Genomic DNA, 27,459 nt, shown 5'->3' with positions numbered 1-27,459 from the left:
TAATCAGGCCATAATTGTTTTTGTTTATATTCTCTAGAATGCTCAACTGACATCATACTTTTAAACGGAAGTGCTGCGTACAAAAACGGCCGTAAATACCTTGACTACGCTCAAATTACGTGTTCGCCGGGATACAGGCTAAATGGGACAAATGATAATAACAACGTTAGCGAGTTAGTACAATGTCTGCACACAGGAAGATGGGAAAAACCTAAGGGATGCGTTAAGAAAGGCAAGTGACATGATGAACTATGGTTACACTTTATCTTTAAATACTGATAAAAGTTTATTGTGTGTGTGATCTTCTATTTTGTGTTTTAAAATTCGCAAAAATGTCATTTGTACGGAATGGAAATGTTTCATATAATTTTTCATAATGTTTTCATATAACCACGGCAACAAATGAATTTACTCTTTTTCTTATTATATCAATACATAATTAGGCCATAATTGTTATTGTTTTTATTTTCTAGAATGTACAACTGACATCATAGTTTTAAACGGAAGTGCTGCATACAACGTTGGCCGTCAATACCTTGACTTCGCTCAAATAACGTGTTCGCCTGGATACAGGCTTAATGGGACAGGTGACAACAACAACGTTAGCGAGTTAGTACAATGTCTGCATACCGGCAACTGGGGAATACAACATGGATGCGTCAACAAAGGCAAGTGGTCAGAAGTGTAACTGAAATGGTGATAGTTATTCGTAAACCAATATCCATCTGCATGTGCATCAAAACATCTCTACATCACCAAATGCGTTTTAATATAGCTTTATGTTTGTAGAATGTAATACGGAAATAACAGTCATAAACGGAAATATCTCATACAACAATGGCCGCAAATACCTTGACTATGCTAAGATCACGTGCTTACCGGGATATAGGATTAATGGGACGGGCGATAACAACAACGTAAGCGAGTCAGTGAAATGTCTGAACACTGGAAAATGGGAAACACCAATGGGTTGCGTCAAAAAAGGCAAGCTAATAAACTTTTCAGAATTGTCGGAGTTTTTTTAATGTGTTAATAGGTTATATAACTGTATAATAACCATACATGTTATATTACTTCAAGTCACAATTAATATTGATGTCTCGATGTATTTCTTATATCGTCAATGGGCTAATATTTTTCATATATTTTACAGAATGCTCAAACGACATTTCATTTGAACACGGTAATGTTTCATATGCAAATGGCTCCGAATATCTTAACTACGCTCAAGCTACGTGTTATCCTGGCTATGAAAAAGAAAATGCAGTAGATAACAGCACAGAGACCGAATTATTGCAATGTCTACCTACTGGACATTGGGCGATCCCGATGGGATGCAAAAAGAAAGGTACGTATATTCATCGCCTTGAAGTACTTACAGAAAATTGACATTAAAAACAAAAAACAACGTATATTATTTTGTGCAAGTGCATTAAATCAATTGAAACTTGTGATCATCAATTTTTTGCGGGTCATGTGTGCTACAAAATCAAAATGAATAAAAGTGTCAAAATAATTCAATTTAGGGCATCCTTTTATAAATTTGTATCGAACATTTTACTGATTATAACATGTACGTATGTTTGATCTCAAAGATCAATAAAAAATGTTTTAAATGATTAAGTTGTAGTAAAATAGCCTTGTACTATGTTAAAAGGTCGTAAGATTATTGTACGATTATTTTCGTTTCAAGTAAAAGTTAAATGGCTCTTTGCATCACATTTTTTCAAGATTGAAAGCAAATATATGTACAATGTGCAAATTAGTTAAGTATTGTAATGCGATCAGATTAAAAAAACACATATGTGACACATCACAGTTATCGTGCAATCTGTTAAATGCAATAGAGGCGTAACTTTCTAAACTACACAATTTGGTACATGATTGAATCAGGTAATCACTCTAAGTATAGCACCATTGCAAATTATTTTGTGTTGAAAAAACATTAACAAAGAAAAATATAAGAAAGATAATTGTTGATATGAATACGTATCAAGTGTGTTATTACTTCATTGGTGGTATTTAGTAGTTACCATGATGCGATTCAACTATATTAGCACCATTTAATATGTTTTAATGACATTTCAGATGCAACAGTAGGACAATCTATGACAAGTGACCACTACCATACACAACACACAACAACGCAAAACTCTCAATATACAAATACATTAATCTCAAAATAACATATACATTTGCATAATTTAAACGTGTCTTTAGTTATAAACACCATGCATATTTTATTTAGATTGTGGTCTACCAGTAATTAAAACTCATACAACGGTAGAGGCGCCCGATACCACTTTCAACGCTTCGGCTGAGTACACATGTCTTCATGGGTACAATACAACCAATGAGACAGTGATCAAATGTATGTCTAATGGTCAGTGGAGCGGAGAGGCACCAATATGCTCGGGTACTGTGTGAGGATTTTGAGATTATAATCAAGGAATAGGGCTGTAGTTTTTTTCGTGTGAATGTATATGTAAACTGTGTTGCTTTGACTCAACGTTCGGCGCATGTTTCTGCAAAGGTGTATAACAGATGACTAAAATACTTTAACGCCTGTTAGGTGATTAAAAGCATACAGTCTCTTGTGTAAGGGTTAAGAGTGTCAAAATGCTTACCACTTAGCCAAAAAACAGTATTATCAATACATCATCCTTTGTAATGTAAATCAAACCGAGCAATCTCTTTACATATATACTACTGTAGATATCGACGAGTGCCAAAACAGGAGGAGGCCTTGCCACTATAACGCTAACTGTACCAACACTGAGGGCAGCTTCAAGTGCGAGTGTCAAACAGGATACAGGGACCTGGATGGGGTCGGGGGACAAAATTGTGTGGGTAGGTTGGGATACACAGTATGCAATGCGAAATGGCAATCCATATTTAAGTACAGTTTAACATATTTTCTGATTACTATTGCTAATATTATAGCTATAACTTCTGCAACTACTGCTACGACCACTACAACTACTTCTACTACTAATATTCTTACTAATTCTACTACAACTACTGGTTCTACTTTTACTGCTATTACTATTTCCACATGTATTGTTATTATTATTATTATTATTATTATTATTATTATTAATACTATTACTACTACTACAACCACTACTACTTCTTCTGCTACTACAACTACTACTACTACTACTTCTACTACTATTACTACAACGTCTACTACTTCTACTACTACTACTACTACTACTACTACTACTACTACTACTACTTCTTCTACTACTACTACTACTACTACTTCTACTACTACTACTACTACTACTACTACTACTACTACTACTACTACTACTACGACTAATACTACTACTACTACTACTACTACTACTACTACTGCTGCTATTTCTACTACTACTACTACTACTACTACTACTACTACTACTACTAATAATAATAATAATAATAATAATAATAATAATAATAATAATAATAATAATAATAATAATAATAATAATAATAATAATAATAGTTTACTACTTGACACACTAACTTGTTTACATCATAGACCTGGACGAATGTGCATTTGGTGGAGAATTCTATTGTAATCATGCTTTGAACCAGACACGTGTATGTGTGAACATCGACGGCGGCTATGTGTGTGTGTGCAACAATGGATTTACTGGATCTAGCTGTTACTCAGGTTCGTCATTTTATTTACATCTATTCAAATTTCGTATTTTAATGGTCTCGTTCTTTTCTCGATGCAATGAAGTGGTAAAACTTGTATAATCAGCAAAGAAGAAATTCGATATGCACAGTCTCTAAAAGTGTGTTAATATGCTACCACACACTAACGATTGTGAATGTCTAAATATGTATAGTACTATATGTGTTCGTTTTTATGAAAGACTTTTATACCGTAGGATACATCAACATAAATTCTATGTTCAGCTGTTTTCGAGTAGAAATGTTCTTACCTACCTTTATTCGTTAAATACAGAATAAAATAAGGTTAATGATAAAACATATTACCAAAATTTTACATTGCAAACTAATTGTGCCCATGTTAAAAGAGAACCGTAAATTTTACATATCGCGTAGCTTCTTCTTAACATTTGATTTATTTCAAAATATTTCAACAAAAACGCATTCAAATATAGTCATTTCAATGTTGTGTGTCTTCTGATAATTTTTTTTTGTGTTTTATCATAATAAATACATCTGTATTACGTGTATACGAATGAGAATCTTCAATATTGTAAAATGTGTTTGATGTTGAATTGTAAAAGGAAACTTCGCGACACAATATACAGCTGTTTTCATAAGGTGTATTGTTGTATAATGCAAAAAATGTTGCTTTTTTATTATGTAAAACTTTTAGGTGAGACAGTCATTTTTTCGTTTTTTTTTCATCTCTAATCAATGTTTAATTGATGAGAAGTTTTTATACACAGCCATTTATTTTTTGAAAATTAATACAGACATTGGCTTTGGACAGCGTCGGAAGCACAACGTAATTCTCATGAGCTGCCAGAAGCCAACATTTATTTTCCAAAATATTAGTCTATTTTGAGTTTTTATGAGGCTTAAGTGTAAAATTATTAACAAACACCTCCTTTGAGTTTTCATAATTGTATCATTAAGTTGTCAACAATATTGTGTTATTTTAGATATAAATGAATGTGATTACAATACCTCGTGCGGTCCACATGCGGTCTGTACCAATGGGTACGGTGGTTATACATGCGCATGCACAGGCGGATATCCACAGGGAAATCCATATGTTGGATGCTTTGGTATGGTTTTAATGAACGGTTCCAAAATATAATTATTGTTTGCAATATATTACACAAATTAATGTAGATCGTTTAAAGTCATATTTAATGTTTTCTTGTACTTCTTTGTTTTATTTTACAACAGGAAACCTGTGTGTGTTTAAATTTTTAAACCAATGTCTTGGTGAAGCATCTAATTTCGATGACATAAACAATCAGATGATATGACTTGCTATATAGTGTGGTTGGAATTAAAGAAAAACTTGTTTTTATTTTTACACCAAGGTATTGGTGTAGCCTCTTTTTTCGATGACATGAACAATCAAATGATATGACTTGCTATATAGTGTGGATGGAATTACAAACAACCTTTTGATGCAAATAAAATTTAAACAATAACAGCGTTATTGCCTTTTTCAGTTCAACCTCAATCTCAAATCTGCCAGCAAACTAAATTATATGTTTTCTTCTATAATCCTACTGGGTCGGCTAGCTAAGTTGGTAGAGCGCTGAACTAAAATACCGGGTTCGATAACTTGTGAAGGGATTGGTCATTAAAACATTTATACGGCCCTACCTTCATTTGATTCATAAACGGAAGTTGTCAGTTACTGGCATAAAACATTGCATGTTCATTTAGTACTGGTAATCCTCTTAATCAGGAAAGGTGCGAGTTCCTTAACTGAGCGCCGTTATATGACAGAAAAAAATGGTTGAAAATGGCAAACAACTCAACTCAACAAGCAAACAAATTATATCCTTACCGTTATCTTGATCCTTATTATGAACGTATTCTCCAACGTTGTCTGTATATCCCTCCACAGTGCCGGTTCTACTGGAGTTCAAAGCAACAGGAGACAGATACACGAATATAGACAACGAGATAATCGAGGCTTATCAAATATCAAGAAGACTACCGTACTTCGGAGAATATGTGCATTGGTTCAGGGTAAATAATGAACGAGATGGTCTTTTGCAGTTATAAAATGTAAACAAAGTAGCCATATACTCATGTTCGTGATACATTAAGATTTGAATGCTCATATTTCACAATATGTGTTTGACATTTATATGTTCTCATATCGCAAAATGTAAATGCACGAGGTTCTTTTTTATTGTAGTCTTGCACATACATTTACAAGCCAATTGTAAATTATAAAATCTCTATCTGTTTGTTCCAGCCAAGTATGGACGGATTTATATCGCTCGATTTCCAACCATTGTACAACCAATATGGAGGTGAAAATGCCAGCGAGTGGAAGACAGCTGTTCAGAACCACAGGGTACTCGCTCCACTATGGACTAATATCGACAGCAGAAATATAACAGACGGTGGTATGTGGATCCATGTGTTTACCGACCACCAAAAGGACAACGAAGACATTCAGAAGATTCAGGTCCTTATCCACATGTACACAAACCAGACCGAGTTCAACGTCAGTGTTGCCTTGGTCGCCACGTGGAAACACGTTACTGTCCACTCGCCTTACGAACCCGGATATGAGCTGGTTAAACATCAGGTACCATACGAGTATAAATAGCTTTGTTGTCTGGAGTGTTTACCAATATGTGTTTTCTTGTTATTCCCTGATGCTAACTTCACTTCAGATGTAATATTTACGATACTTTATTTCACAGAACTTGTCGATGCAATGCATACTTGTGTCAGACGAGCTGTACACGTACCTCATGTTCAACTACGACCAAGAACAATTTAGTATCAGACCATTACCGGAAGTTCCTGTTGCTAGTGGTTACACGCATCTGGATTACACGGGCACCATTCTGTCTGACAGGCAGAACTTCACATACCTAAACCAAGGAACCAATGTCATTCAAGGTACTCGCTTATTATAAACACTGTTACATGTATAACTTGTTTTGCTCAAGTTGGTTGGCGTTTTATAAGTTTACCAGACTGAAACAAATTAACGTTCTTCCAAGATTACCGTGAGATCAGTGGACGGTATATGAAATTACCTGTCAAAAAGCCATATTTCCGAACATGCTTTACAAGAAAGAAAGTAAATGCTCGTGCCTCGAGTAGTGTGGTCTGCATTAAATATGGCGGATAACGCTGAACTTCTTATTTCAAAATGATCATTTCGAACAGAATCGACTTTACTCAGACCTTTGGTGTCGCACTTGTCAGTTATTTCGTGTCTTATGTAATACGTTCCACGTCACTGACCAATTTCCACGCAGAATAGTCGTTCCATCCCCTCATATTCAATCCCTCCCATCACAAGAAAATCCTACCAAATTTTGGTAGGATTTTGTTCAAAGTATTATAATTATATTATCATTTTCGTTTATGTTTTGAAATTAGCGTAAGTTTATATTCATAATAAAAACAAATTACCTAAAGAAAAAATGTAAAAATAACAACATGAAAAATATTGTACCACATGGATCGGCTGTTATGACGTAGTTGATTATAAATGCAGGGATTTGATCCAGCTATGCTGATTCCAGTCAAATCTCTAAGCGGAGGTTGCAATCTCTATGCAGAGTTGTCGTTCCTTGCTCTCACATTCACTCAAGCGTCGGAAGGACGCTTGATAACCAATGTGAATCATCATGTAATACAAACCACAACAATAATGATTGCTTTTAAAATAAGTCAGATATTCACGATCACTATCCGTGTCAAAAACGCAAGGCTGCTATTGGTGAACTAAAAGTCATCAGCAGATAAGCTTCAATAGTTCGTTCTCGGATCATTAGGTGTATATTATTTAGGATGTCAGTTTATCCTTCAATATTATTTTCGGCAGATATAGCCTTCCATTGGACTGCCTTGTTGAGCGCTTAGGTACATTGACTTAGAGCTCTTGGAAATATACCACATCCTAAAGTGAAGCGTATTTCAGGATTTCGTTCTGTGATTTAAATAAGATTGAGTTACCTTGCTTTAAGAAAGTAAAGACATACACGTACAATACTGTTATTATCGATTTATTCACTGCATTTGAATAGTTTAATCGTCTGTGCAGGTCCCCATGGAAGATGGTTGTACAACGTTACTGTTATTACTCAGGCCATGCCGAATGAAATCCTGTGCAAAAGATTTTCCGAAATGTATAAGGTTGAGCTCAAAGACTGGATTTATGAAAAGTTGGAGTTTGCACTGCCCTGCCCGTGTCAGGAGGTCCTAATGATGGAAGTAAGTAACAAAACAACAAGTTTCTGAATGTATTAAAGGGACCTTTTCACAGATTTTAGCATGTTTTGAAGTTTGTCATTAAATGCTTTATATTGATAAATGTAAACATTTGATCTAAAAAGCTCTAGTAAAAATCAAGAATAATTTAAAAAAATAAAACTAAACATCAGCAGGGCTCGAACCACTGACCCCTGGAGTCCTGGAGTAAAACGTCTTCCACTTTCACCACTCGACCATCCTTCCTCATACAATGAAAGATGTAGTGTATACCTTATATAAGCAATTCTCGTAGATTCACAAAATATAACGACAACAACAAAACTCTCCAAATTATTCAATCGTTTCGCGTTGCAACGCTTTATAATTTTCAGGTTTTTAAATCGTCAAAAGATGCCTATAATTATAATGGCTTTTTTAGAGCATGATTAATGTTCAGTATTACTGTTTCCTCACAAATATCATAACTAAAACGAAAATTTGCGAATCTAAAACAACTTTTTTCAATTTTGTCAATTTACCAAAACGTGAAAATGCCCCTTTTAATGAAATTAAGGTGATATCTGAAGTGCTACTGTAACAGATTTCTCGCTTACGCCGAAGTCGGAAACAGTCGGTTTTTGTTTATTAAAATGCCAATATAATTATGAAGACATTTTAACTAACAGTGTGTATAGATATGTGATAAATCTGTCTATTAATTATCAATTAGAAGAAACAAGAAATGATTGTGTCGGTAACAAATAAAAGCCTAATCTAAAAAAGAAAATATAAGCTCCCTAACGCTTGCTATTAATTGTTCGTGTATTCCTATTATGAACAAGTTAACTATTTATCACATTTAATTATGTTCTTATCAACTCAACATAAACATTGCAAACAGGTTGAGAAATGCATGTCAAATGAGAAATGAGTTTGCTCTTCTATGAATTATAGCATGTTTTGTATTTTATTGGTCGTGCCGCGTATGTATGTCAAGTATCATATAACAAAAATGTGCATTGATATAACATCTTGATCATGACTCGCAATCAGTAACTAACATTGAACATAACTGAATTAGGCACTACTTTTTGACAACTATCATTCCCTTAAAGGCTTCATTTAGAAAATTTAATTGCCGTTATATTTTCGTTTTTTTCCCGTCAACACATAGAAAGTAATCTCAGTCTAGAACACCAAAAACATTTAAACATCTAAAGATAATTTAACTGTGCAGATCTTATAGAATTAACCAGACAGTTTCCGAACAAAGTGGTATTGAAACCTCAATTAAAGAACGTTAGAAAATTGCATAAGCAGTTTGCCAATTCATATTATTGTGTCGTACATTACTCTTAAAAGTATATACAATACCCAATATAACACAAAATTAGAAGTGGAAAATCAACACAGATATGCGTTCGCAACGAAACGCGGACATAACGTCATTTTTCAGTTGTGACGATTATGTGATTTTTTTCCATTGATTACAGGACTACACTTTCACCCGCAATGACTCCCTGCGCCCTGGGTTTGGAAGCCACATGACATGCTACGAGTCCTGGTTCTTTAGCGCCTATGGCATCAAACAGAAATGCTGCTACATGTGAGTTGGCACGTTAAAAAGTTTAATCCATGTCGCATGTCCCGTTATTATGCAGGATCAAATATATGTTGATCACGTATTAACCAGTCTTTATTAAATTAGAAGTTTGTTAAGTAACAGTTTTAATCGGGTCCCTCGCCGTTACCGTTCGAAAACTTTACTTGAAAAGTATCATGTTCTTCTGTGTTGTATCTTTACTTAGACACGGCGGCGGCCCGCAACTCAGTATTTTTAGATTTGCCTGGTTTTATTTTGCGTTGGTATTGTTGATATACCGTAAGCTTCAAATTTTCGGCGTCTTTACTAGGTTCAGCAAACTGCAGACCCAGTACCCGGGCGCAATAGCGGCAGAGTTTGATAACCAAACAGTTGCCGAATTACTCGAGAAGGGTTACAATCAGTGCTGCTCCCATGGTGTAAGGCAGAGGTTCTGTAACCTGTACCAGGAGATCAACCCGCCTGATGACTGCTCAAGGTACACGATCAGCGACGAGCTACCGCCTGGGGCAGACATCATGCCAGATGACCGTGGTGTTGAGAAGCAACACAAGGAAGTGGCTGACGAGGGGATACTGGGTCACTTGGTTAGAAGAGTGCGAAAAATGGTTGGACTGTAAGCTATGGATCACAGTGATGTGAAAATTCATTGATAAAAATCCAAAATTCAATATGGCGACATAGTAATCGATATCGTAGTAAATGTTAAATGCTTACAAAAACAAATAAAATTTACTGTATTCATGTTTACGTTATTCATAAATGTAATAACCGATTGTATCACTATTTATGGTTAATTTTGTGACATTTTGTTTGACAGAAATGGTTAGTTTATAACGGATTGAGCTCTTTTAAGACGTTAATTTTATTGTTCAATATCTCCGATTTTTTTCGAAACATTAGGCTTCACCCTAACCATTGCATAATAATCATCACGTGTACAAAATAAAACAAGTGGTGTGTTATGTACGATATCTACTTGCTTCATGGCAAAACGCATTGATGAGATTAAATACAGTCAATATTTCAACTAAAAATATCAAAATCTTTGACGTTACATTGTTGATCATAAGAACATATGCATTACAGTAGGTATTTAAAGATTTCTTGCTAATGACTTTTTTAGTTTTTATGCCCACGATAGGCTGGCAAATAGCAGTTGAACAATCACTCCGTCTGTCTGTCAGTCCGTGATTCCGTCCGAAAACTTTGACATTGGCCATAACTTTTGCAATATTGAAGATAGCAACTTGATATTTGGCATACATTATACATGTGCATCTCATTGAGCTGCACATTTTGAGTGGTGAAAGGTCAATGTCATCCTTCAAGGTCAAAGGTAAAAAAAAACAAATCCAAGGGAAGAAATAAGCTTTAAAGGGAGATAATTATCTGTACCTGCCAAATGATGAAAAAAATCAAAGCGGCGCAGTAGGGGGGCATTGTGTTTCTGACAAACACATCTCTTGTTTTAACAAATATTGCCGAGTTAATAAAAAAAGTGTTACAAACCATTATTTGCATCAATACATATGTGTTAATAAGCCATACATATATTTGCCATCACCTTTTTTCATAAATGTCCCATGATTTGGTTATTTTGTAGAACACAAAACACATGTTCTTAATGATGCGTCTGTATTAATTTAGTAATATTATTTACTAACATAATGTATATTATTGATAAAAGCAAGCACATTATTAAAAAAATCATCAATGCATAAATTTAAAATGTAAAAAAACATGTCAGAAAAATCGTTGCCTATATTACTTTATTACTTCCATTTTCTACACATACAGTCAAGATGAACATTTCAATGGACACAAAAAGTGAAGCAGAATATTTATTTTTTTAAATTGACCGATCAAACAGATATATCAGAGGAAGTGTAAAATCGTGTTCGGGAAGAGATGAAGGATCACACAAAGTGCAGGTCAAAGGGGCAGGGAGGAAAGCCATCAACAACTTGTAATTAAGGTTTAAGACCATAAACTTTCCATTTGCCATTTACTTATTACAATAAGTTATTAAATTTCATCAGGTTTTCACATTTTTGTGTTGATCAGCCTAAAGGGGCAGAAAGGGGTACCAAAACAAGTAGGACGCAGCGTCCTATTAGCATGATATCGTTCAATAATGTCAACAAGGGTTCACTAGGAAATTCTATACATGTTAAGTCATTAAATATTACACAAAATAAAAAAATGTCCATTTCATTGCAACATATGGCATAAAATAACAATTACAACACAAAATTCAAAATAATTTTAATATGTACATTGTTCCTGTTCGTACAAGATGTTCATTTTGTTTTTGCTTCAACTCCTCAAATCTACATGAGAGGTCATCAAAGTCTACGTCCTCGCCCCCAGAGGAATTGAGCCCGGGGATCAGGCAGGATCATGTTGGGCACTGCAGGGAGTTCTGGCAAACTGTCTTATATCCTCCACCTCCCTCTGATAGGAGAAACATATGAGATGTGATGATGATGTACTACAAACATTTCTGTGCATTTATTGGCCAATCACATTGATTATTTGGTTAATTTAGAAACTGGTTAATGAAATGCAGATTTTTTTAATTTTCATTTTAATGACCCTGTTCTTGTTCTTGATCTTTTATTATAATTATTGAATCAAAATAATATCTCGTTTTTGGTTTAGAACCAATGAACAAATATGTGTTTTGTCAACAAAACTTGTACAGTAGAGATTTCTACCTTCTTTTGGATGTACTTTTTCCACTCTAGTATGGATATGTGATCCATTTTCTCCTAAATTGACTTTAAATTAAACAAAATGATGTGCATGTGTAAATAAGTAGAATTCCACAGAGCGTCCCAAATTGCCGCCGGACGACTTCTGACCTAAATATTGGTTTGCAGACGTTCTTAGACACGATTTTAAATTGCTATGCACACATGTTGTAATGAAGACGGCAAAATGAAGAAATGAAATTACAATTCAGGGCAAAGATGACAATGAAATTTAATTTGTACGTCATATCATTAATCGGGACTAATGAAATGCATGCAAAAAACACAATTAACATTTATTATAAATTTACTTAGTTAATGTGTGTCATGGAAACAACAGTTTTTGTAAATTGGAGTTAAAAAACACACACAGATTTTACAAGATTATCATCAAAAATAGAAACAACAAACATGAGTTGATTTGTAAGTTAATAGATCTGTGTATGAACAGATTTATATGCCCTCTCTGCTTTTATATATTTATACAATACTGCAATAGAACTTAAGTGAAATGGAAGATATGGAAAGGTGAGCATATTAAATATGTTTATCCCACTTTTACAGAGAATTCGGTTGATTAAATTTCTGCAATAAACCACGGCACGAAATGACGTCATTTTTTTTTCGACAAAATGACATCATAAATCCAGCAAAATTATCCAGTTAAACTAATTTTGTTTAAATAAAAAGGTTTACTGAATAAAAAAGGGTTAAATAAAATAATAGGTTAGTGTATATTATAGATAAGGTTTATAATGATCAGCACAAAAACGAAAAAGCACTCGACAAGGCTCTTGTTTTTTGTTTTTAAGCCTCGCATCAATACTTACCCATTATTCTCTATTTATTCTACTCAGTTAACAACATCAATAACACAACAATTACACTTAAGCTTGTATGCTTACACTTGTAAATAATTTTTCCACAATAAAAGGCCAGGAATTTTGAAGTCTTCCTAAATTGGAATAAAACTGAATACACATACATTATATTTCATATTTTAATTAAGAGTTCAAAGATATCGATGTTGTCATTAAATAATTTTACACACCCTGATATACATACTCGAGAAATTCATATATGAGGTGTATGGGGCGGGCTTGAGTGCTCCTGACCCGCTGCATGGGCTGATGGGGCTGCACTAGCCCCTCCATTCTGGTAACTAGCACAGTGCCCAGAGGTTTGTGTATTAGGTAGGAAACGGGGTGGTTTCCCAGTCTAGAATACATACTGTTCAATATGTAAGCCTCACTCTAGGACAAACAGGGTTTTATGCATGTGTGTAAAGGAACGTTCCAGATTAGCCTGTGCATTCCGTACAGGCTAATCAAGACAACACGTTCTTCTGTTTATGGAATTTATTGTTAAAAGTAGGTTTCTTCTTAATAAAAATCAAGTTTAGGCGTAAAGTGTTGATTTAAGCACATGCATTAAACCATGTTTTCCCTGAGTGTGGCTAATTACAAACAGTAACAAATTATACATCCGTCAATTCACTGATTTTTATATTACTTTGTTTGGAAAATATCAAACTTATCTGTAGAAATGAATTGCAAAATCCAAAAGAAAATTTATAAAATATGTATAAAAAAATACTATTTCACTATGACACAGAAGCAGCGTTCAGATGATGTGAAATACAACAGTAGTGCAATACTTAAAACAGAACTTATTCTACTAATAGTTTCGACAAGTCATATTAACCCTCTACCACTCTGATACATAATTTGACAATTGTGTAGTCTTTTAGAAAATCAAATTAAATACCTCGATTGCTAGATACGGGTTTGAACGGCGTCATTTCCCAACCTAAGATGCTGATGAGCAGCAGACAGCATAAACCTGAACAGCGTGCAAGTTACTCGAAGGCTGCTCTGGTCTTATACTAGGTACATATAGCACTTTACACTTAACTTCTGAGCAGGAACGGTCGGTCGGTCGGTAGGCCGGTTGGCCAGTAGGCCGGTAGGCAGACAGACATGCAGGCAGGCATGTAGGCAGGAAGGCAGGTAGGGAAGCAGGTATGCAGGTAGGCAGGTATAGAGGTATGCAGGCAGGTAGGCAGGAAGGTAGATAGGGATGGATGGGTGGATGGATGGATGGATGGATGGATGGATGGATGGATGGATGGATGGATGGATGGATGGATGGATGGATGGATGGATGGATGGATGGATGGATGGATAGATGGATGGATGGACGGACGGTTGGATGGATGGATGGATGGATGGATGGATGGATGGATGGATGGATGGATGGATGGATGGATGGATGGATGGATGGATGGATGGATGGATGGATGGATGGATGGATGGATGGATGGATGGATGGATGGATGGATGGATGGATGGATGGATGGATGGATGGGTGGGTGGGTGGGTGTTTGTTTGGGTGGGTGGGTGGATGGATGGATGGATGGATTGATGGATTGATGGATGGATGGATGGATGGATGGATGGATGGATGGATGGATGGATGGATGGATGGATAGATGGATGGATGGATGGATGGATGGATGGATGGATGGGTGTTTGTGTGGGTGGGTGGGTTTTGGATGGGTGGATGGATGGATGGATGGATGGATGGATGGATGGATGGATGGATGGATGGATGGATGGATGGATGGATGGATGGATGGATGGATGGATGGATGGATGGATGGATGGATAGATGGATGGATGTGTCACATTATAGTTAGAAATTGAAGGTGGAATATGTGGGTTTACCTCATGTAAGAAATATTGAAAATTTTATCAAAAGGGCCAGTATGTGTCACATTATAGTTAGAAATTGTAGGTGGAATATGTGGGTTAACCTCATGTAAGAAATATTGAAAATTTTATCATAAGGGCCAGTAAACATGACAGTCACAAAGTGCACATATGTTCAAATAAGCTTATCGATGAGGGAGAGATTAAAGAATAGTATAGTTAACACAAGGCCGGGTATGTTTGTATTGGTCAAGCAACGCATAGACTGACCAATGGGATTCTTAGTAATCTAGCCAATCAGCTTATTTAGAAGACTGACCAATGGGATTCATAACTGAGTTTCACGGGGCATATGTTAGAGGGAAATAGTCAGTTAGCGTTTAGACCTAGAGGTGTACAGATGGAAAAAGACACAATCATGTAGCAATCACAACGTATTTGTATAACTGAAATATCAGTTGAGATAAACATTAAATTAGACTAGAAACTGATATATGGTGTTGTTGAATATTTCATCCTACATTATGCAGAGAAATTGACATTACTAGGGAGGGACTGACTTGTCCCATGCGCGACAGGAGAAATGGTAGTTAAAGCAAATCTCGTCATCTTGGCAATACGAGCATGACGAGACATCGAATGATAGGCTACACACCGGTAATTTAAGAGTAATGAACATTGCCAGTAACTATGTGTCGTCCATGAACTATGAACGATTATGTGACAGATGGATGGATGGATGGATGGATGGATGGATGGATGGATGGATGGATGGATGGATGGATGGATGGATGGATGGATGGATGGATGGATGGATGGATGAATGGTTGAATGGATGGAAGGATACAATTTAGATATATTTAGTTTTATAACTGAACATTGATGTATATGCATGCTAGGACTGTGTATATGTTAACGTTGTCACGCACATTTACCCATAGAACATTAAGCCATAGTATGTACTCATTTTATCATGTTTCAGGGTCATTAATAAAAGAATCGTATACTATGAGGATGAATGTTCATTACTTAATTTATTGAATTTTTAAATTGCAAGTGCACCAAGTCATTATTAAAAACTTGTACACACAATCTCAAATTAAGTTCCACATAAATAATTTATTTGTAATGATTTATTTAAGATATTTACGTAATAAATTTCGTTTTGAAACATCAGTATGAATATGTTCCACCCCTATTAAAAAAATCTTTTCGTTTGTCTTGTCAGAAAATTAGTAAATATTAGATGTGCAATTGTCATATTAGATGCAATTATTTATTCCCTTCATAACTTACAATGTAAACCAGTTCATAACACTATCGTCTCTCCTATCTTCTACCATTACTTACAAATTGTATATTCTATATATGTGTAGGCTTTGAGATTGTATACGCCCTATAAGATTAATTCAATTGAAAATACGGGTGTTGTATTGCAGTTTGGAGCGGTTAATACGATGAACTATTGACAAGTGAATACACTTAAGATAAAAATGGTCAATAAATCTTAAGATAAGAACATGATAAATCATGCATAAATCTAATCAGAGTGACAGTTTGAAAGTGGTTGTGAAAGCAAAGGCGATTTTACTGTGCTTTTGGATTAATGGCCTATGCATCAAAGCAGAATCGAACGGTGTGTAAATAGAATATCTTACTTACTTGACGTTACACGTGAAGTCGTTTTTGTATAACTGTTTTGCAGTTATATTCATTTTGCATCGCTTTGTTCTCTAATAAAAAACAGTTCAACAATTCAAAATTAAAATGAAATAAAACAATTAATACGTGATAGGTTTTAACTGGCTCTGATGAATTTTCCTTTTCTTCGTACCCGAGTCTACATATAGATCGGTAATCTAATATGAGATTCATACCTATTTTGAATAAATTTTAAAAGAATATCCTTAGCCATATGACTAAACGGACAGGCTATTGGTTAGCGCCCAGTAATATCGCGTCTGTAGAACATTCCCTCGATTACGATTTATGATTGTGATAATTAATTGCATTTCATTGCACAATAGTTGACTGTGTAACAATTGGACTGACACAACACCTTTCAACGACGATATAATTGCGCATTATGTCATTCGTCATTTCTGTTGTTTATTTAAAAGGATCTATAAGTTACTTCAAAGAGATAAATTACAGTATATTATCTAAAGATTGCCAATTTGCAAATATCTTTGCATTAGTTTATATATCTCTCCATTGTTTTTCAGATTGTGGAAATCCAAATAATGGTGAAAATTTGGCATTTTTATTTAATGCAACACTATAGAAATGATTTTGTATACTAAGACAACTGTCAACTCCACTTTGACTGTTAATTGTAATGCAGACTTTGTCGTTGAGCGCAACGGTAATATTGAACGAACACAGCAGTTTTCAATTATATGCACAAGAAACAACACATGGGTCCCCTCGGGAAAGTGTGTATGGATAGGTAAGGTGTACTACTGGTGAGTCAAACCGACTGAATGCTTTACATCTTCCTCAAATTAAATTCCTGCAGTTGGTGCCAAAGTTACGAACATAATGTTACAATGTAAACTACTATAATTCAGGAGCCATTTAACTTGTTATCATAATACGTTTTGTACATGCTTAATTGCTTATACCGTGTTGCCAATACTTGTATATACCGTTGTTTTTTTCTATCGCAAATTATACAAGTTTATTGTTTCCTTTACGGTGGTTTATTGAGAAAAATCAGTGAATTAAAACTGATAATTTCACTGTTTCAAACAATGAAAATTATCAGTGAAAATTATCGATAATTTTCACTGTTTATGTTAAATGACGTCATTTTTTTGACGAAATGACGTCATCTTTCCAGCGAAATTCTTTAGTTAAACTCCATTCTATACATAAATGGTGACGTCACTACGCTATTGTCACTTCTATACTTAGACGCATCAAATTCCCCTGGTTTGGGGAATTATGCTTCCGCCAAAGTAATTCTGCGTAGGAATGAAAATGTTCATAATAAAAGAAAATTCGTTTTTTATTGTGTGTTTAAAACGGAATGTTGTTTAAAGAAATGTTATTTAATAATGTTTAAATGTGATTTAGAATCTCTTTTAAGACTGAAAGCGATTATCAGAAGCACGATTACCTGACCTACTTTCGCTTTCACTTTTCACTTGTAAAAGAAGTGCTACCCACAATTCCTTTCCCGTAAGTACACAGGTCAGTAAGACCGATGTGTACACAATTTTTGAAATCTTTAACAATATATATAGATATATAACTGTGAGAAAAAGCATAAAAAGTTGGGTTCGGTGGAATATCGATTTTAATTCACTCGTGATCATATAAAAAATATTTTTCACTCGTGACTGCGCCACTCGTGAATATTATTTTCTATTATCACTCGAGAATTTCGTTGAATAAAATATCACTGATTAATTACGTAAAAAAACAATGTTGAAAGCTTATTTTGCAGACTACGGAGATCCAAATAAAGACACGTTTATGACAAAAGGTCTTCTTGCAGCTTACATACAATACATAAACTTTACACGAACAACAGCCTATTATAAAGCCACAGTTCGTTGTCAGCCGGGATATATGACAAACTCTAGTTCGACCCATCAAATTATGTTTACGCCTGGTGGTGTATGGCGCCCAAACCTTATCTGTGATGAAATAGGTTAAGTATTAGACATTGCTGATTCATGATCATCTTGAAGTAACTATGCTAACATAGTTTTGTCTTGTTCAATGTTTCAAATTACTTCGAAAACAAATGATAAAATAGTTTTCAATATGAGAAAAATACATGTATACAAACCTATTTAAACTATATTTTTTATTTTTTGTTGCGCAGATATTAACATGTGAGTGTATTAGACCGATTTGGTTAATATTCTTGTGTCAGAATGAAGGATTCATCACTTTCAGTGAAAAGGGTAAACTGATGAAAGTGTTTTTCGAACTGCACTTTAATAAGATTGTTATATATATATTGTAATGTTGTTTCTACTCAATGAAATACAAGAATAATGTTTGAGCATAAGTTCATACTGTTTATGCCATGAACATAATAAACTATAGACAGCAAATTAACAATAACTCTCAAAAACAGCTAATACAGATATGTGCTTTATTAACTTAAGGAAACAACAACTTGAGAATAAATATTAATATTGGTTAACATTTTCAAAAAGTAAAATATGATAAGATTTTAACAGGAGGATATTTATGAGCGTTTAAATTAACACAACTGTGCAATATTAATGTTCTATTTTAATATAAGTCATCTTATCAGTAACCATCTTTTACTTAACTACTACAACAACACTTGAGCCAACATCAGCGCCAACTTTAACAACAGCACCTGATCCGACATTGGCGCCAACTACTACAACAACACTTGAGCCAACATCGGCGCTAACTACTACAACAACACTTGAACCAACATCGACGCCAACTAATACAAAAACACCTGAGCCAACATCGGCGCCAACTACTACAACAACACCTGAGCCAACATCGGCGCCAACTACTACAACAACACATGAGCCAACATCGTCGCCAACAAGTACAACAACGCCTGAGCCAACATCGGCGCCAACTACTACAACACATGAACCAACATCGGTGCCAACAACACCATCAACAACAACAAAGCAAATCTCCGGTATGCGCAAGTTCATTTATTGTTCATGTTTAATTTCATAAGGCATCGTATGTTGGTATGTATACTTTGTCCTGGTCATAAACGAGATTTTAAGTGGACACTCAATGCGCTACAATATATTTATGCAATTTACTATTCTGACGGCAAGCTCGGTTTAACGCGTCGTTTAAATTTTCATTTTCTCGTAGTATTTTGTCCTAAGCTTTCAATTTTCTTAAAATCGTAATAAACAAGCAATTTTAGAATTACGCTGACAGTACTCGACACGAACACGTTTTATTTCTACTACACGGTACCGTGAGGTTCAAACTTCGACGACCGGTTTGCCTTATAGGCAACACGCAACATATTGTGTTCACTTTGTGTGACAGAAATATGTACGTCAATGTGACAATCGATAATAAAACGTTGCATTTAGAAACTCTCGTCTTAAAAGTGCATAATTATAAGCAAAACAACCCATAGCCTTACCTTAAACATTGTTAAATTGATCTTTTATAATTTAATTCAGTCCTCATCTGCGTGAAACGGAACAAAGACGTGCAGAGACATTTTCCAACTTTTTTAATGCTATGATCTATTGCAAAACATTTCCCTATTTACTATCACTCATTACGAAGTTCAATTACATAATGTTGTTTTTCGTTAAAATGTACCTGAAAATAGAGCTAAACGGTTGCAAAAATATGTTGTTTTCAGATTGTAAAAATACCCCAAGAATACAAAATGGAGCTTGAATCGCCAATACCACCACCTATGAGTCCATCGCTAAGTTTATGTGTGAAGTGGGATACACATTGCATGGGGACAATTACACCGAGTGTCTTTTCAATGGATCATGGAGTGAAGTCAATATCACCTGTACAATCACAGGTAGCATTTATGTATTCACATATTGTTCCGTAGTGTACTGTTACATACCTATTTCTTTATGATGTAATATCTAAGTACGATAACAGTATTCAGTTATGAACCATATTGAACATTGTTTTCATCGTAATATTGTAACTGCTGATTTTATTTGTTTACGTATTGCCTTTATCAACTGTCTTATCAAAGGTGTGAAGGTGTAAATGTGTTACCATAATGTCTTAATTAAGAAATACATCCCGTTTTGTTTTTGAACATAAATCGTATTCCTTTAAGATTTCAAATAGGTCTTAATAACTGTAAAACTGCTCAGCTTGCCAGCATACCATGCTTATAAAGTTCACGAAGCATAGTTTCAAATGAATTATGTCTGTGTTCAATATTAGAGCATAATAAACGAGAATGAATCCATTTTATTCTATTTTGAGGATTCGTATATACATGTTCACTGTTTCGCTGATGTTGAGTATAAACTGCCTATTGAACATAGTTTCCCAGTATTGTTTTTTATCTAGAGTGTGGGAAACCACCCACAAGCAAATATTCCTCATGTGTGTACATCGCAACTACATACAACGCCTCTGCTGTGTATACGTGTCTCCAAGGGTACGACACTTCTTACAATACAAGACTGTTATCAAGTGTGAGGCTGATAGACTATGGAGTGAACATGCACCTGTTTGCTCAGGTAAATTTGCAAAGGCCACATGATTTTGAAAAGACTGATCAAAGAAATAATTCAATGCATTTTCAAAGTCAGTAATTCTAATTAAAGTATAATGAACGTCTCTTAAAACTATTGTTTTACAGGCTAAGAAACTAATTAATTGTTTCACAGGCACCAGCGTCAATTATGATTTTATGCCTTAATTATGTATATATGTATAGAATTTGAGACGATCGCTTCAGGGTTAAAAAGAAAACTTATTTTAAAATATACCTTTAAAAATAGTTTATAGCAGTTAAACTCGCATGTTATAAATGGTATAATTAAAACATATTTCCGTCAAACACCCAACTGAACAAATTGTATCCACAATGGGTCATGAATAACCGTTTCAAATGCTTTTTCATAATCTATGAATGCACACTAGTGTATCCTATAAGTTGCTTCAAACTTGTTGAATTATAGCGTGGTATACAAATGACCGTACTAAAGTTATACATGATTCCAAAACTAGCTTCGTTAAATATATTTTCACTTTCACACTACGTATTAACGCGATAACGAAGGATTGGTAAAACAAATTCGATAGTATATTAACGATGTGATGCCTAATGTGATTTGATAGTAATAACTCGTAATGAATTAACTATATTGTTTGATGTCAGTTTAAAATCGTCTTATTATTTAATGTGACGTTATACAATTACAACTTCCAATACTCGTTCAAAATATCATGTTTGCTTTTGGGCAATATTACTTGTAGATAAGATACATAGTATGTCGAGCTCTATTATACTTTCCTAACGAGTAATTGAGAAAACGTGTACATTTACTTGTTTTGTTTCTTGTTGTGTGTCTGCATAGATATCGATGAATGCCTCAACAGGAAGACGTGTCACTACAACGCCAACTGTACCAACTTGGACGGCAGCTTCAAATGTGACTGTCATTATGGATATGGAGACCTGGAGGGGTTCGGGGGACAACGCTGTGCTGGTATGCCTCAGTTCCGTTTACTGCAATTTTCCTTCACCCATTTATGCCTAGGGGACTCCCCCAGCCTTCTAAATTGGATCAATTTATTTCCAAAATTAGGGATGTCTAGTATATTTATTTCTATATTTAGAATATTTCTTACAAAAACTCCTTTCAGCAAACAGCGCAGACCCATCTGGGTCATCAAGGCCTTTTTTCTTGACGCTAGGCATTAATGGGTTAACCAAAATCTAACTGTATTGTTTATCTTACACTTGTTAACATGTTTTGTAGCCTCGATCTGCTTAATTAAAGCTTATATAATGTATAACAAAACATGCATAAATATACGAGAAAGTGTTATTATTCTGAAAATCTGCTATTAGCACAAAATGTAAATTATTCTTGATTTTCATGTCAGATATAGACGAGTGTTCTTCTGGTGGCGATTTCTATTGCGCAACATCCTTTAACCAGACCCGAGTATGCGTGAACACTGACGGAGGGTACGTGTGTGTGTGCAGCGTAGGATTTACTGGACCCAAATGTGAAAGCGGTATTCCTTAATGAATATTTTACAATCTGGAATTATAACTTGATCGAGTATAACAAAATACATGAACGCATATATAATTTATTTTGTATGTGTTTGCTTCATTGAATATTTATGTTGAATACTAGTATTGGCAATATATGTGTGTACATAAGAAGCCACTGAATAGTTTGTTCCATGTTTCTAAAACGTAGATAATATGTGTTACATACGAAATTCGTAATGGCACAAAACGTAAAACTAATAATGTTTCCAGATATTGATGAAAGCAAGCATAATACAACGTGCGGTATAAATGCAGTTTGTTCCAACACGTACGGCAGATGCAAGTGTAATTGCAGAGAGGGCTTTCCACAGGATAACCCCTATCTGGAATGCTTCGGTATTGTTGGTTTATTAAACAGTCGCTTATTACATGTACACAACAGTGTACACCGCTATTTTTTGTTGTTGTTTTTTTGTTCGTATTATACAAGTAGTTTGTAATGTTATGATCATATGCCTTTTGTAATTGAATTCCAATATTAATTGTCCGTTTGAAAGCACTCAACTATTATAAAGCTCAGATAGTTGTTACTATGCTGCTCTAGTAAATATTTAACAATTTCAGAATAATTGCACTTAAAATTATATTGTATTGTTGTTTTTATTTGAATTACAATGCTATGAGGTTTATGTTCTTCACATGTGTGTGTTTTGTGATTAAGTCTGGACGAAGTGCAAGATTCGGTATGAATTTTTGCCGGCTTATATCTCCCATTTTATGAAATTGACCGGTATAAGGCGGTGATCCCAGATTCAATCTGATTGTATTTATGGTAAATGTTGCAGTGTACGTATTGGTCTGAATTAATTACTTAAAAGTTCACTGGCCTGAAATAAAACACTAGCGGTTCTCTACAAACATTTTCTCCTGATAATATCCCTAGAGTTTATTATTCAGATATGCAAACGTCCTTATTGTATAATCCTACCATTATCGTGATGAGCACATTCTTGAATGTTGTCTTGATTTACCTCTACAGTGCCGGTTCTATTGGACCTGGTGAAACGTACACGAACATAGACAATGAGATAATCGAGGCTTATCAAATATCAAGAAGACTGCCGTACTTTTGGAAATATGTACATTGGTTCAGGGTATATAATAAACGAGATGGTCTTTTTCAGTTCTGAAATTCAAGAAAAAGCAGCCATGTACTCATTGTTTTGTGATACATTTAGATATGAATGCTCATTATCACAATCTGTGTATAGTATTTATATATATTCATATCGCAATTTATAATGCACGATGTTCTTTTTTGTTTAGTCCTACACATACATTTACAAGCCAATTGTAAATTATAAAATATCTATCTGTTTGTTTCAGCCAAGTATGGACGGATTTATATCGCTCGATTTCCAACCATTATACAACCAATATGGAGGTGAAAATGCCAGCGAGTGGACGACAGCTGTTCAGAACCACAGGGTAATCGCTCCACTATGGACTAACATCGACAGCAGAAACATATAGACGGTGGACTGTGGATTCATGTGTTTGCCGACCACCAAAAGGACACGGAAGAAATTCAGAAGATTCAGGACCTTATCCACATGTACACAAACCAGACCGAGTTCAACGTCAGTGTGGCCCTGGTCGCCACGTGGAAACACGTTACTGTCCACTCGCCCTACGAACCCGGATATGAGCTAGTTAAACATCAGGTACCATGCAAGTATAAAAAGCTTTGTTGTCTGAAGTGTTTACCAACATGTGTTTACTTGTTATTCCCTGATGCTAACTTCACTGCAGATGTAATGTTTACAAAACTTTATTTTACAGAACTTGTCGATGCAGTGCATACTGGTGTCAGACGAGATGTACACCTATATCATATTCAACTATGACCAAGAACAATTTAGTATAAGACCGTTACCGGAGGTGCTTGTTGCTAGTGGTTACACTCATGTGGATTTCCAGGGCACCATTCTGTCTGATAGGCAAAACGTCACAAAATGTAATCAACAAACCAATGTCATTCAGGTACCTCGCCACGCTTCCTAAAAACAAATATAATAATATTGCGTTTGCTGTAACATAAACGTGTCATGCTAAAAAGACACATGATAAGGTTCTTCCTAGCAATAGGTTCCATCTTAGGATCGGTAATTAAGCGAAAGTCGAAATTCAGCATTCAAAAACAACTTTCATACGTCAGACAAAACGTGTTTGCAATGAAGTGTTGCTTGCGTTTAAGATATCGCGCATAGCTGCAAATAGAATGAAACAACTATCAATGCGAATGTAATGAAAAGTAATTGTCGGCATAGACGCAAAGACGTCAGGGGCAGAATTTCCGTAAAAGAGGTGCCGGTCTTACCGGTATGCATGCTTTGCATGGATAAATACTGCCATGGTGGTTACAGAAACTGTACATTATCTGCAATACCAACAAAGCTTGCATGAAAAATCCTTCCAATCACATATTCCGTTACATGTTTTTTTAATATTTTTTATTATTTCAATGAAGCTATCATTATTAAATAAAATGGATTTAGAATTATTTTCGATTTCGGATAAGACGTTTTTTTTAAAGTTGCTGCAATCCGGACAACACCGATTGGTTTAGTTGTTTTAGCTTACTTATAGAGATTCGCTTTGAAAAACAGGTTTGTGATATGTTGACTGAAAGGTCACGGAAGATAACTTGAAATAGTTCGTCCTCCGTTCCTTGAGCGTAGAATATTATTTAGGTGTATTATTTTATTGAAATTGAGAAAAGTTGCTGATGCTCGGGAGTAGAGATATAAACGTACAACGTAATTATTAAATCACTGCATTTGAACCGTGCAATTGAATTCATAGGACTCCGTGGACGATGGTTGTACAACGTAACTGTTGTCACCGACTCCATGCGAAATGAAATCCTGTGTCAAAGGTTTTACCGAGACAATTGTCGCGCTAAATGCTTGGATTCAGAACCAGTTGGAGTATGCACTGACCTGTCCGTGTCAGGGGGTTATCATGCTGGAAGTACGTAAAAAACGAAATGTTTTGTTAATTGATTAAAGGAAATTCATGCTATTAGTGTATTATTGCAGCACATTTGTAATAGTTTTATCGCTTACGCAGATGACACAAACGTTCGGTTTTATTAATTCAAATGAAAATATAATTATGTAGTTTTTACAGAGACACTTTAACTAACTTGCATAGATCTTTATTGTACCTACCTTGTGTCAATGATTAATCAGAACGATAAATTTCCATAAAGGGGCCTTTTCACAGAGTTTGACATGTTTTGAAGTTTGTCATTGAATGCATAATATTGATAAATGTAAACATTGGATCTAAAGAGCTCCAGTGAAAATCAAGAATACAATTTGAAAAAGAAAAAAATGTAACCCTCAGCAGGGCTCGAACCACTGACCCCTGGAGTCCTGGAGTAAAAAGTATACCGCTTAGACCACTCGGCCATCCTTCCTTATACAATGACATATGTATTTTATACTTTATATAAGCAACCTTCGTAGTTTCACAAAATGTAACGACAACAACACAACTCTCCAAATTATTAATTCGTTTCGCGTTGCAACGCTTTATAATTTTCAGGTTATTAAATCGCCAAAAGATGCATAAAATGGCTATTTTATAGCATTGTAAATGTTCAGTTATACTTTTTCCTCACAAATATCATAACTAAAACGAAAATTTGCGACTCTGAATCAATTTTTTTCAATTGTGTCGATTTGCCCAAATGTGAAAAGGCCCCTTTAAATAATGAGGTCAAGGCAAACAGTAAATATAAGTTCCATGAAGTTATCTATTAATTTCTCGCGTAGTTATATTAATTACAAATGCATAATTCACCAAATTAAATTGCATTTCGTTAACTTTAATTGTAAAAATTCTGTTCAATAGTTCTACTGAATTTTTATCGCAAAACACATAGGTCAAAAGCAATCCGACGACTGTTGTTATGTGTATTACAGGACTACACTTTCACCCGCAATGACTCCCTACTTCCCAAGTTTGGAAGCCGAGTCTTGGTTCTTCAGCGTCTATGGCATCAAACAAATATACTGTTATATGTGAGAAGTAAATAACAGTTATTTGGTCATGTCCATCCCTGTTACCGTTTGAAAATTATGTTATCTTTATTTTCTGTGTTGTTTCTTCAGGGATGCACGGATAAGGGCCGCAATTCCTTATTTTTAGCTTAGACTGGTGTTATTTGCTTTTGCTACTGTTTAAGTTCTCCATGCTTCAAATACTCTTTCATTTACAATGTTCAGCAAACTGCAGTCTCAGTACCCGGGTGCAGTGGCGGCAGAGTTCGAAAACAAGTCAGTTGCAGAATTTCTCGAGAAAGGTTACAGTCAGTGCTGCTCGCCTGGTGTCCGAAAGAAATACTGTAACCTGTACAAGGAGATAAACCCGCCTGATGACTGCTCAAGATACACGATAAGCGACGAGATACCGCTAAGGGCAGACTTAATGCAAGATGTCCTTGGTGTTGAGAAGCAACACGAGCACGCAGCGGGCGACGGGATGCTGGGTCACTACGTCAGATGTGTGCTTAAAATGTTTGGACTGTAAGCTTGACCACATACACATGACAATCATTAACAGTGTAACCGAAGTCTGAAAAAAGGGGTAGTAATTCTTAAATGTGCATATATGATGTGTGATGTAGAGTCTTCCAATTATGTCTTGTAGTTCGCACCTTAGTTCAATCTACGAAATCTATTTTTGGTCAAACGCTTTTGATTTTAAATACTTTTAAAATATGCTTCACTTGTTAAG

General features: G+C 35.0%; 1 protein-coding gene across 2 annotated transcripts in view; it reads left to right on the top strand.

Moving 5' to 3' along the window:
- The window catches only part of LOC127854083 (mucin-19-like), a 54,268-nt gene extending 30,039 nt beyond the window's left edge, over positions 1–24,229 (top strand). The window contains exons 12-25 of one of the 2 annotated variants that reach the window (XM_052389071.1): positions 38–232; positions 474–668; positions 790–984; positions 1,154–1,348; positions 2,249–2,416; positions 2,716–2,850; positions 3,530–3,664; positions 4,635–4,760; positions 5,564–5,688; positions 5,921–6,259; positions 6,378–6,579; positions 7,736–7,905; positions 9,378–9,490; positions 9,798–10,231. In XM_052389071.1, coding sequence (XP_052245031.1) covers positions 38–232; positions 474–668; positions 790–984; positions 1,154–1,348; positions 2,249–2,416; positions 2,716–2,850; positions 3,530–3,664; positions 4,635–4,760; positions 5,564–5,688; positions 5,921–6,259; positions 6,378–6,579; positions 7,736–7,905; positions 9,378–9,490; positions 9,798–10,107 — 2,603 coding nt within the window. In that variant the 3' untranslated portion in view covers positions 10,108–10,231. Of the gene's footprint in view, positions 1–37; positions 233–473; positions 669–789; positions 985–1,153; positions 1,349–2,248; positions 2,417–2,715; positions 2,851–3,529; positions 3,665–4,634; positions 4,761–5,563; positions 5,689–5,920; positions 6,260–6,377; positions 6,580–7,735; positions 7,906–9,377; positions 9,491–9,797; positions 10,232–24,039 lie in introns of those variants that run through there. The other variant, XM_052389072.1, reaches the window with a different exon arrangement.
- Positions 24,230–27,459: the final 3,230 nt, after the last annotated feature.

The sequence above is a fragment of the Dreissena polymorpha genome, chromosome 12, assembly GCF_020536995.1.
Source record: "Dreissena polymorpha isolate Duluth1 chromosome 12, UMN_Dpol_1.0, whole genome shotgun sequence".
NCBI classification, from domain to species: Eukaryota; Metazoa; Mollusca; class Bivalvia; order Myida; family Dreissenidae; genus Dreissena; species Dreissena polymorpha.
Note: the sequence above shows the minus strand (reverse complement) of the source record. Positions and strands in the feature narration are given on the sequence as shown.